At 36.8% G+C, this 12,563-nt stretch overlaps 1 protein-coding gene across 6 annotated transcripts; it reads left to right on the top strand.

Annotated features, from left to right (window-relative positions):
- Positions 1–217: 217 nt before the first annotated feature.
- Positions 218–10,833, top strand: LOC107802142 (putative nucleoside diphosphate kinase 5). Of its 6 annotated transcripts, XM_075240689.1 has the most exons (6): positions 218–429; positions 617–709; positions 1,644–1,868; positions 3,461–3,568; positions 4,360–4,411; positions 4,971–10,833. In XM_075240689.1, exons 2-6 carry the CDS (start codon positions 630–632, stop codon positions 4,974–4,976), a joined length of 471 nt encoding a protein of 156 aa, XP_075096790.1. In that variant the 5' UTR covers positions 218–429; positions 617–629; the 3' UTR covers positions 4,977–10,833. The 6 variants fall into 6 exon arrangements, 3 of the variants coding, with proteins under 3 accessions (XP_075096790.1, XP_016481074.1, XP_075096789.1); XM_016625588.2 differs by lacking the exon at positions 4,360–4,411; XM_075240688.1 differs by having other exon boundaries at positions 4,360–10,833.
- Positions 10,834–12,563: the final 1,730 nt, after the last annotated feature.

Here is a 12,563-nt window from a genome sequence, read left to right as displayed (position 1 = left end):
ATTATATTAACTTTTAAGTTTTGATAATTACTTTATTTAAAATTTAATTTAACTGTATAATTATACTTGTGCAATCAAACAGTAAACGTGTAATTATATTATAATTACACTATGATAAACAAACAGGTCATCATAGTTATATAACTGCGTAATTATTACCCTAGTAATTCTAATTACATGGCATGCTCTAAATTGGCTTTCCAAACAGGCTCTAAATTGTCTCGTAGAAGCTTGGCCGAATAGTTGACTAGGCTATGGATTTTCAATTTACGAGTCCAAGTATTTTCACCCCTCAGTCAAAGTTATGGAGATGGATTCTTTATCCTAACGCCATTCCCCGACATTTGCCTTCGTGCTCGCTTCATTAAAAAGCGAAGTAGTGCTGTAACATCTATTTCCCCAATTGAAGAAGAGAGCTCCAATTCTCTGGTATTCCCCCGCAACTACAAGTGAATTATTCCAATCTTGGTACTTTTTGAGCTAAAATTTTCAGTGTGCCATGAAAATTTCAGTCTTGATTGCTTCTGCTATACCCTGAATTATCTTGTACTATTAATTTCTGTACCATTTGGTCATGATCTTGCCTAACATATGACACATTCTCTTTACTTTTCAGTTTGACACTTCAAATGACTCATAAACTCACTGCGTTCTTCACAAAAATCTTGCTTCCGTTCTTCATACTGTCCACTCTCTCTCTTCCTAACAGGTGAGCACTGAGCAGAGTTAGAATTTAGCTCTAGCTGTTAGTGTTATTTGATTGCTTCTGTTATTTTATTTTATTTTAACCTCGTTAAGTAACTCTTCTTTCCTAATTTGCCTTAGTAGACGCAATATTTAGTACTGAGCTTGAATAGAGTAGAATAGATAGAGGATTCATATAGTCGGTCCAAGTTAACGCCAACAAGTTCGGGACTAAGGGGGTAATTCATTGATGTATACAACGACAACAACAAACCCAGTGAAGTCCCACAAGTGGGGTCTAGTCTTACTCCTACCTTGGGAGGTTAGAGAGGCCGTTTCCGGTAGACCCTCGCCTCACTAAGGACATTGATGTATAAGTAATGTCAAAGATTCTGACTTTCTCTGAGGAGCAAGTTCCTGGAGAATCCTTTATAAGAGAGCACGATTTTATCTACTTAATTATGTGTTCAACACGCCCTCATGTGCGGGCCTGACATTTTTTTATGGGCCACACGTGGAAATTTTTTTTATTATGGGTGACGGTGAGTTCGAACCAGGATCTCTGTTTACTCTAATATCATGTTGAAGCGTGTGACCATCTTTTTGTGTTAATTTTGCAATTATTTGCCTTCTTTCTTATTTTTCTTTCTCTCCATCATTGTTTATTCTGTAACTATTTTTTGTTGCTCTCACACTGAACTTAGATTTCTCGCAACTTAAAAATTAATCATGCAACTAGGCTTCAATTCGTAATTAGTTGGGTCTGCATATTATTTCTTTATGTCCATTCCACTATCTTCAATCGGAGTCGGCGATATGAATCTTAAAATGATTAAACAGAAAAGAATAGGGAGAATGAAGGCCCTTCTTAGGGGTTCGACTTGTTGACCATTGTTCTCTTTGTTTCCTATATTACTCACGTTCTGTGCTTCTCTTTCTTCAATGCTCTAATGCTTCAGATATTCAGCAGATGCTTCTACAGAAACAGAAAAGACATTGGCTATAATAAAGCCAGATGGAGTTTCTGGAAACTATACAAATTCCATAAAGGAAACAATTCTTGATCATGGATTCAAAATCACTGAGGAATTGTTCATTCAGCTTGACGAGGATCATGTGAAAAGCTTTTATGCTGAGCACTCCTCAAGGAGCTTCTTTCCAAGCCTTGTTGAGTACATGGCCAGGTAAACTTTCCCCGCCTGGAAATGGTATTTGATTCTGAATTTTCTAGTAAGCCTCATTCTGTTTCTTAGACAAGGTGCCTGTTAGTGCTGCTGCATTATTTTTTTCTTTTTTCTCCTTTTTATCTATTGCTTCAAACTATTTACTGGTTCTTTGAAGAAAAATAAATTACATCTTTATAATATAGGCTGTAGGCTAGTTTGATTTGGTCTCAAGTGGTTGTTGAGAACATCTATACCGTTATATGGAGAAGTTACCAAAACAATTTGTTGACTCTTGAAAATGGATGATATCCGATGTTGGTTGTTGCAAGATTCCTGGAGGAATTGCAGCCTAAACCGACTGTTGTATCTGCCTCTAGATTGGAGCTATTATATGTTGCTTCTAACAGTATAATAGAAAGTAGTATACTCAGACCTTGGATACAATTTAGACTTGAGGTTCATAAACGATCGGGATGACTGGAAGGTGGTATAGGTCGACCAATTTTTCTCTATATTACATGTTTTTCAGTATTTGGGACAGGAAGCGGACACCCTTCTTTGGCTGAGGCAGAAAAAGGGGAGCTTTAGTGTTTTCTACTCACTGCTTGTTCAGCTAGTGGTGATGCATGACGTTTCCATGATAGGCCATTTTCAGGACAAAGGCAGCTAATTTGGTTGGAGAATGATAAAGTAATGCAACATGCAACCTGGATAATTTGCGAAAAATGGGGAGAACTCTGAGTGACGAGGATGAAGAAATATGTGAATTGCCTCCTTTTGCATTGTGAGGTGGAGCATGTTTAATGTGCCGTTTGGAGTGAGATAGGTTTTGCAAAGAGCCAATTTTGGAATGTGTATCATCGTTGAAGGTGAAGGGGAGCCTTGCGTAACCGGTAAAGTTGTTGCTATGTGACCTGGAGGTCACAGGTTAAAGCCGTGGAAATAGCCTCTTGCAGAAATGCAAGGTAAGACTGCGTACAATAGACCCTTGTGGTCCGGCCCTTCGCCAGACCCCGCGCATTGCGGGAGCTTAGTACACCGGACTGCCCTTTGTATCATCGTTGAAAGGGTTCTAAGTATGCATGGAAGTCTTAAGTTATTTTGTTGGTGTATTCAGAGGGTTGAGGCGCTATTGATTGAAACAAAGGTTTGTAAAAGATCTATCTTCATCAATAAAGTTTTGTAAATGATATAGAAAGCTTTGGAATCTTTGGAGTTCGTTAGAGATATAATTTTGTATGAAATGATGTAGAAAGCTCTTTATCAAAGAAGTAAATAACATAGAAAGCTATGCGAATCTTCTTTGAGTGCTTTAAAGATGTAGTTTTATATAATTGATATAGCACCAGCTTGGTAACCTTTTCAACCATTCAAATAAACCCTTCAGTTTTTGAGAAAAAGGGTCTTTTTTTATCTATCCACTTGATAATCCTTTCATTTCAGTGGCAGAAGTAGAGAAATAAGTGAAGATCTGTCTTTTGGACTTCGCTATTATGTATTTAGAATAGTTTTGTGGACTGATTTCTCATGAGAATTTTTCGCAGACTGCTCCTCCTCTCTTTTCATCCATTTACTACAACATTTTTCCTTGATTGACCATTTATCGTCAGTGGTCCAGTGTTGATAATGGTTTTGGAGAAAGGGAATGCCATAGCTGACTGGCGTGCATTAATTGGTCCAACAGACCCACTCAAAGCAAAGGTTACTCATCCTTACAGGTACCTTCTCCTCTCTTCCTTTTTTATTTTTTAAAATTTTCGGCTCTGTTATTATTACATAGGTCATACAATTAGAAGATTAGAAAGTTAAATAGATAGTTTGTCTTACTTACAAAAAAAAAAGGGTACTACCGCATTTCTCAAAGATTTGCTTTTGAAAATTGAAACGTTGTAATGTATGTGCAACTCTCGATTTCCCTTAGTCTGAGGTTGCGTTTCTGCAAAGAAGCTGTCTCCTTCATGGCATTACTTTGTAACATTTACTGATATTCTTGCAAATTCTGAATCTTCTCCTCCCACATATGTTAAAAGTTTATCTAAAACAGCTAGTTGCTTCTTTTCTATGTTATTAGCTTTTACAAGTTTTGTTTTCCTACCTTACAAGATGTTGAAGTTGTCGGTAATGCCTATGACTTTAATGACCCCATACATAGTTAAAGGAATTCACAGTCTAAGTTACTTGTAATGGCACCTACGTGGTGCTGTTTTCATTAATATACGTACCCACAACAGAAAAATAAATTAATAAATAAAATGTACCAGTGTTATTAAAAGCGCTCGCTTCTTGCTTTAAGCGATGAGGCGAGGCACAGGGTTAGCGCTTTTCTGCTAAAAAAGCGACTCACATTCAAAAAGCGTGAGCTTTTCTTGCTTAAGCGAGAAGCGAGCCGATAGAAAAAGCGAGAAAAAGCGTGCTTAAGCGAGCAGAAGGCATCAGCTAGGGTTTTTATAAAAAAATTTGGCAAATAAACCATCTGTGAACAAACAAACATACGCGACTTTTTCTCCAGCGAACTCCAGCGACGACCACTGCTGCTTCAACGACTTCTTCTCCAGATCTCGGTATGTTTCTTCAACTTCTTCTTCTTCTTCCGTTCTTTTGTTCTTCTTCTTCTTCTTCTTCTGGTCTTCTTCTTCTTCTGTTATTCTTTCAATTTTTTTCACTTTTAAGCGCTCATTTTGTGCCCTAAATGACTTCTTCTTCTTCTGTTATTAAAAGTGCTCTGTTTTATGCTGCTGTATGCTCTGTTTTCTGCAATTTATGTTTGTTTTCTGTTTTCTGCAATTTATCAGTTAATTAATTGTTATTTTTTTTTTTTTGGGTTGTTGATTGTAGTAAATTTAATTTGATTATTCAGTGGCATCAAGCCATTTGCTTAATATGTTATTTTTAATGAGTTCTTAGCCATTTATCTATGCCTATTTTATTTTTTATTTACGTGTTAAATTGTGCTTCACATGAAAAAAGCGCGCGCCTCGCTTCTGTGAAGCGAGGCCTCGTCGCTTTTTTGCGCTTAACGCTTTCCAAAACATTGCCTTTTACATTTGACAATCATTGTCAGACATTTGTTCATTCTTGGTAAGATATATGTTTCTTAACCTGTGTCTTTATCACTTTCAGTGTTAGAGCTATATGTGGGCTGGATTTACAGAAGAATTGTGTTCATGGTTCTGACTCACCTCAGTCTGCAGCCCAGGAAATAACTTTTTTCGTTGAAAGGACATCATCAGGTCACTACTAAGCCCATTTTATGCATGTTTTTCTAATTATGTGTCACGACCCTAAAACCGACCCTGTCGTGATGGCGCCTATCGTGAAACTAGGTCAGCCTCCACAACTCCCGATTCAAACCATTATTCTATAAAAGTCATTTGTTAGCCATTAATTGACAAGAAATCTCCTAATATAAGTTTAAATAACCAGTGTGGAATAAATACACAAGCCCGACATCTGGGTGTCACAAGTCACGAGCAACTACAACTCTGTCTCAATACAATAAAGTCTAAACAAGATTGGAAGACCATACTAAATAAATCTAGGAAAGATATGAGGGAGAAGAACAGGGCTGCGAACGCCATGCAGCTACCTTGTCGACTCCGATGAACCTGCCACTGAGTAATCAACACCCGCTACCGGTTTCAGAAATACCTGAATCTGCACACAAGGTGCAGGGAGTAATGTGAGTACGCCAACTCAGTAAGTAATAAGAGTAAATAAAGACTGAGCAGTAAAAAAACACATAGTCCATGTCATAACACCACAATAAGTACAGTGTGTTTCCAAAACAGTATATAAATCAAATCATTTCATTAAAAATCCAGTTTTCGGTAGAAATCGTTTGAAGATGTGTAAAAATCCATTTAAAATATCTTTCAGCAGTTTTCAAACAAGTGATGAAACAGTGAGTAGAAATGATGAAAACATAGTCGGCCCCTCGGGCAAAAACTCACTCGTATACAGCCCCTCGGGCACAATGAATTATAAAGCGCCCCTCGGGCAAAATATCAACAGAACCAGCCCCTCGGGCTACCTCACAATCACTCGTAATCAGCCCCTCGGACTACCTCACAATCACTCATATACAGCCCCTCAGGCAACAACATGAAACAACAACAGCCCCTCGGGCAATAACATATCACTCACACTAGGTACCCGCGCTCACGGGGGGTGTTCAGACTCCGGAGGGGCTCCTACAGCCCAAGCGTTATAACAAGCCATCTTGTGGCATAATCAATCAGGCCCTCGGCCTCTCATATATCACAAATCAGTACAACATGCTGCGGCGCGCAACCCGATCCCATGATATCCTCACAACGCAGGCCCTTGGCCTCACTCAGTCAGAAATCTCTCAAGCCACTCGGGCGATAGTAAAATAGGATGCTCAGCCCCAAAATATCATTTAAAATATCAAAACAGTGTAAATATGGCTGAGTTGTGAAATTAGTAAAGCACAGCATGACTGAGTATAGATATTAAGTCAAAACAGTGAGGAATAGTAGTAAAAAGCCCCTAAGGGTCCAAAACAGTTGGCACGAGGCCCAAATATGGCATTCGGCCCACAACATAGTAATACTTTCCAAAACACAATAGTATCAAATAGTTTTCAATCAAATACGCGACTTAAAATTCGTACGGGACAGACCAAGTCACAATCCCCAACGGTGCACGCCCTCACACTCGTCATCTAGCGTGTGTGTCACCTCAAAGTAGCACCACGATGTGAATTCCGGGATTTCATACGGTCCAAGCTCTAGCATGCGATGTCTTTGCCTCTCGACTCGGCCTCCAAATGCACCAAATCTAACCAAAATCAGTTTCACATCATTAATATACGCTAAAGGAGCAAAACCCAAGCGAAAATAATCAAATTAACTCAAAACTCCCGAAATTAGCTCAAACCCGGACCCCGGACCCCGGGCCCACGTCTCGGATTTTGATAAAAATCACACCACTAGAATCCTTATCCTCCCACGAGTCCATACATTCCAAGAACATCAAAATCGGACCTCAAATGGCCCCTCAAATCCCCAATTTACACTCTCTAATTTCAAGCCCTAATTCCCCTATTTTAGGCTTTAAATCCCACTAATTTCATGTCTAAATAGCTAGAAATCACCATAGAATCGAGTATTGAGTTCAAAAACCTTACCTCCAAGTGTTTCCCTTCGATTCCCTCTCAAAAAGCTTCAAAGCCGTTCAAAAATGGTGAGAAATGGGCTAAAAATCGCGGAGATGAGTTTTTATTCATTCTGCCCAGGTGCTCTCTTCATCGCAAACGCGACCATCCTCTCGCGTTCGCGTAGGCCAAACTCAGACGACCTCCGCTTAACCCTTCGCGAACGTGACAACTGTTTCGCAAACGCGATGCTTAACCAGCTCACTCCTTCGCGAACACGGACCTCACCTCGCGAACGCGTAGACTAAAGACCTGGGGTCCCCAACTGCCTCACTCCTCTTCGCGAACGCGACCCCACTCACGCGTCTGCGATGCACATGCTGCCTTAACCTTCGCGTTCGCGTCCTCTCCTTCGCGAACGCGTAGAACAAAATCCACCACCACAGAAGACACCCTCCGCGAACACGATGAACAAACTCTCTGCAATAGAAAACCAGCAAAAATCTGCAACTCCCAAAACCAAGAATTGGTCCATTAACCACCCGAAACTCACCCGAGGCCCTCAGGACCTCAACCAAACATGTCAACACATCCCATAACATCATTCAAACTTAGTCGAGTCTTTGAATCACTCAAAACAACACGAAAACACCAAATTAACCTCGTATTCAAGCCTAAGAACTTAGAAACTTCCAAATTCCACAAACAACGCCGAAACATATCAACCTTGTCTGAATGACTTGAAATTTTGCACACACATCACAAATGACACTACGAACCTACTCCAACTTTCGGAATTCCATTCCGACCCCAATATCAAGATTTTCACTACCGACCGGAAACTCCAAATTTTCAATTTCGCCAATTCAAGCCTAAATCTACCACGGACCTCCAAATCACATTTCGGACGCGCTCCCAAGTCCAAAACTCACCTAACGGAGCTAACCAAATCATAAAAATCTAAATCCGAGATCGAATACTAAAAAGTCAAAACTTTGTCAAACCTTTCAAATTTAAAGCTTCAAACTGGGAATTGTTCTTCCAAATCTATTCCGATTATCCTGAAAACCAAAACCGACGATTTGCATAAGTCATAATACATCACACGGGGTTAGTCATGCCCGAGAACTGGCGAGCGAAGTGCAAGTGTTCAAAACGACCGGTCGGGTCGTTACATTATGTGCATGACGTTTCTCTTTCCTCAACTCTTTACAATGAAAAGAGAAAAAGGGTGATGGTATTCGTTCTTTTTTGGCTGTGACATGTGTGATGATATTTGGTTTTGCTGGCTGTGACATAGCTGGTCAGCAGTAGTTACTTTTTAGATCCTGCTTGAAATTCTTGAAAAGTTATTTTTATACCAACTGCTAATTACTGCTACTTCTTTGGCACTTGTCTCTTCTGAGATTTTCTTGGCCAAAGAAGTGGGTGCAAGAAAGGAAATAAAGCATTAGTTTGATATTTATCACCCAAATTGATTATTTTTGCATAAAATGCTAATGTAGCTTTTAGCTGCATTCTGTAGCTGATTATCAAAGGCAAATTTTGAGTAAATTGCATTTATTGGTTGTCAGTATAGCCGAATTGCATCAAGGTGCTTTCACACGTACCACATTTAATTAACCTTTTAGATTGAGACAAGTGAAATTAGTTGCTCTGCCTGTTGGTTGACGGAAACAAGGATTCTAACAGTTACACCGGCTTTTAACACCCAGTGCCCCATCTCTGTTGCTTCTTCCCTTGAACTTCTAAATGCTTCCTTAAAACCTGTAACATTGTTATGAATGCATGTTCAACCCCCTCTGAACTAGATTAAATTTCCAGGATAGGAGATGAGATAATAAGATCTACGTCTGACACTTTTACTTTTTACTTTGGGGGTGGGGAGTCACCGGATCATATGGTTTGAAATTTTTGTTTAATTTGATCAACTTCAGCATAAAATGGACTAAATTAGCTCATTTCAAAATTTTATAAGATTAAAAATGTTTTGAACACGATAAGAAGGGACAAAATTTGAAATTATTCTGGAACACGTGGATAGAAAGTTAATAAAATCTACCGATCAGGGAAAAATAAGTGCAATGAAATCCCTTCATTTTGATGGGAGTATCCCGAAACAAATGTCTTATTTGACATTTTACTTTTCCTGCTTCTTTTAAAAGTTGTTTGGAGAACTAGGTAAAATGTCTGTCTCTCCATTTTAAGCGTCCTTCGCCAAATCCCCACCCCAATCAAAAAGAAAAGAAGAAAAAGCATTAGAAGAAAGAAAGAGCACTAGTCTTTTGCTTGTTTGATGTACGATGTAAACTCCCTGTAGATTCTACTAACTAGAAGTAAAATGGAAAGGGGAAATAAATCTGGTGTCAGAAGTTTCCGCTATGTATCTTCCACTTAAAATCAATGAACTAACATCTTATCAAAGTCAAAACTGATCACCTCCATATATCTGTCTTCCATTGTAAGAATGGAGAAACTTTTCAAGAGATAACTTTTTTGCAAGATCAAGCTTAGCAGATTGGTTATTGGGGGTGAGACAGTAGACTTCATCTTGGCAGTTAACTGAAGATGGATGGTGCCTATATTATATGGGTAGAGTTGTCAGTATCTTCGACATGGAACATATATAATGTGTGTGCGAGTGAAAAACAATATAATGTCAACAAATATTATATCCTAAACTCATAATAATGAAACTACAATGAGTTCAGAACCTTAAGGGGTCGTTTGGTACGAGGGATATTTTGGATTAAGTTTGGGAATAAATTTATATCGTGTTTGGTTGGCGGTTTAAATTTATGGGCCAGGATATCCCATCTTATCCAACATTATTCCATCAAACTTGAGATTATTTTATCCCACCTCCCATGTGGTATAAATTAGTCCTGGGATTATAATCCTGTAATTCCGGGATAATTTAGTTCGCGTACCAAACGACCCCTAAAGATTGAATTCATCAAAGTTTAAATTATGGATCCGTCTCTGCAGTTATGGGAATTCCCTTATCTAGTGAATGTTGAATGTTGTGGGAATTCCCTTATCTGTCTAAGCATGGACATACAACATTGTGAACCATGGCAGAGTATCTTAGTGGATCAGTATCAATATATCCATATGAAAGAACAGATTTCACACCAGATGATTGCCTTCGGTATTAGCTCGTTAAATCATTCCCTTTGTTTAAGAAGCCGGCTGTCTTCCAATTTACACATTTTAGATCATGTGTTACACAGACGTACTAAAGTTTGAGCCTCCGAGGCGTTGCTATATTATATTACTGCCTCTTTCTATGGCATGTTTTGGCTTTCTACTACTTTTATCTTTGATTCGTCCCTAGTAGTTTGACTAACACTGGTCATCAGAACACCAACGCCTTGCTTGTTTTTATTGGGATTAAAATGTCTGAATCTAAATACATGATTCAGAGATCGTCTCCAAATATGAAAATTAGATAATTAAGACTATTTGTTTTTTCAACTTTTGAAAAATCTTTATTTAAAAGTCACTGATGAACATAAAATTCATATAAATTGGTAACTCAATATTACATCCACAAACTTTTATAGAAAATGTAAATTTCCATGTTATTGGAAGAACTATTTGCGTGACGAAATGATCGATGCTAGTGATAGAAGTAGTTGGTGGTGGTAGTTGACAGTAGTGGTTATACTGAATTAAAGCTGGTTGTGAATGTGGCTGGTGGTGGTGGTTGCAAAGTGATATTGGCTGACAGTGGAGAGTGGTTATTGATTTTGAATTTTTTATTGTGTAATGAAGGTTTGTGGTGTTGTAAAAGATCACATTCTCAATAATTTTAAGATTTTGTAGAATATCTAAATGAATGAGATTCGAATGATTCTATTCAAACATCCATATTAAGTGAAAATAAATGCCCCTAGTTAATTATTTATCTGTTTCAATTTAAATGACACACTTTTCTTGTTAGTCCATTCCCAAAAGAATGACATATTTCGACAATTGAAAATTATTCAACTTTAAACTCTTTATTTTACCAATTTCTCTTAATGAGAAACTTTTATAACCATACAAATGTCATGGTCCCACAAAGTTTTTACCCCTTAAGTTTTTAAGACCACAAGTTTCTATAGTTTCTTTTTTTTTTTCTTAAACTTGGTGTCGAGTCAAACTACCGTATCTAAATTAAAACGGAGGGAGTACTATTTAGTTAAAACAGTATGGGTTCGCCGGTTTTTAGATTGGTAATTAAAAAATAGTCAATGTTTGCAAAGTAATTGAAAAATAGCCACTATCTAATACGGAGATAAAACCTACAAAACTACCTTTAGCTTAAATACGAAAAAAAAATTCATCATAGTATGTTGGATTATAAAACTCTTGTGCATAAAACTCGAACATATTATGCTAGAATTCAAACTTCAAAGACACCTTTATGCGGATGCTGGAGTTTAATTTATAAAAGTTCAAACTCCAATATATTATGTTGGAGTTCACATACATGGTATTATGAACTCCAATGTATTATGCTGGAATTCCATATATAAAAAGTTCGAACTCCAACATATCATGTTGAAATTTTTTCGAATTTTAACTTAAGGTATTTTTGTTCAGATTTTATTAGCGTATAAGAAAGTAATTAAATTTTAATTAATTTTACAATAGTGACTATTTTCAATTACTAGTTGTAAATCAGGTTAATTTTGAATTTCTCCCTACTATTTATGTACTATTCCCTATTATCTGTCATGTTTCTCTTTTATCCGTCCCTTAAAAAATATTAAATAGGAGAGATTTTTGACTATTTACCCTTATTTATGTCTTAAGATATAATCTCTATTCATTTAATATTTACTCATAATTGAGGTATTTGTAGTCTTCAAACATAAGCGGATCTAGGATTTGAAGGTGGCGGATGCCATATTTTCCTTTAATGTACACCTTGTAATAACTAATATAGAGTTTGTTCGAAAAGTTTGTTCGATTTATTTTCTAAAATTTATCCGGGCAATTTAATAAGTATTTTATTTGCAAATATAAAAATTACATCTCTTTCCCATATCCTATTTGTAGAATTTCACTGGGTATGTTATTGTTTTTGTATGAAAAATTATGTATCAGACATCAAGAAGCAAATGTAATTAGAAGTTTAAAGAAGGAATCACAAGTAAAATCGATATTTTGATTAGGGACTACATCCTTTTTTGTATGCAAAAAATAAATTTGCACAAGTAAATTAACATCTTCATAAAGAAATTCCACCAATCAGAATAAGAAAAATAAAAAAATATTTTTAATAGATAAATTTTACCCCTCAAGTAAATGTAGAATTTAATAAACTACAAGATCCCAAAAATTAAAATCATAAATCTCATCTTTTTCTAGGTAATGCTTGCGAAATATTCATAATAATTTAATAATAAAGAGATTTAAATGGTATTTAAGAATCATAGAATAGCACAAATTTTTATGTTATAATAAAAAGAAGAAATTATTATAATTAAATTTTTCTCAATCCAAAATTCCTATGAAGACCGAAATTTTTTTATTTTTAAAGAAAAAAATAAAATTTGAGATTAATAAATGCTTATTTTATGGAATTTTTAAAATTTGGAGGCTCT

This window comes from Nicotiana tabacum, chromosome 20 (genome assembly GCF_000715075.1).
Source record: "Nicotiana tabacum cultivar K326 chromosome 20, ASM71507v2, whole genome shotgun sequence".
Classification (NCBI taxonomy): domain Eukaryota; kingdom Viridiplantae; phylum Streptophyta; class Magnoliopsida; order Solanales; family Solanaceae; genus Nicotiana; species Nicotiana tabacum.
This window is presented reverse-complemented; position numbering and strand designations above follow the sequence as displayed.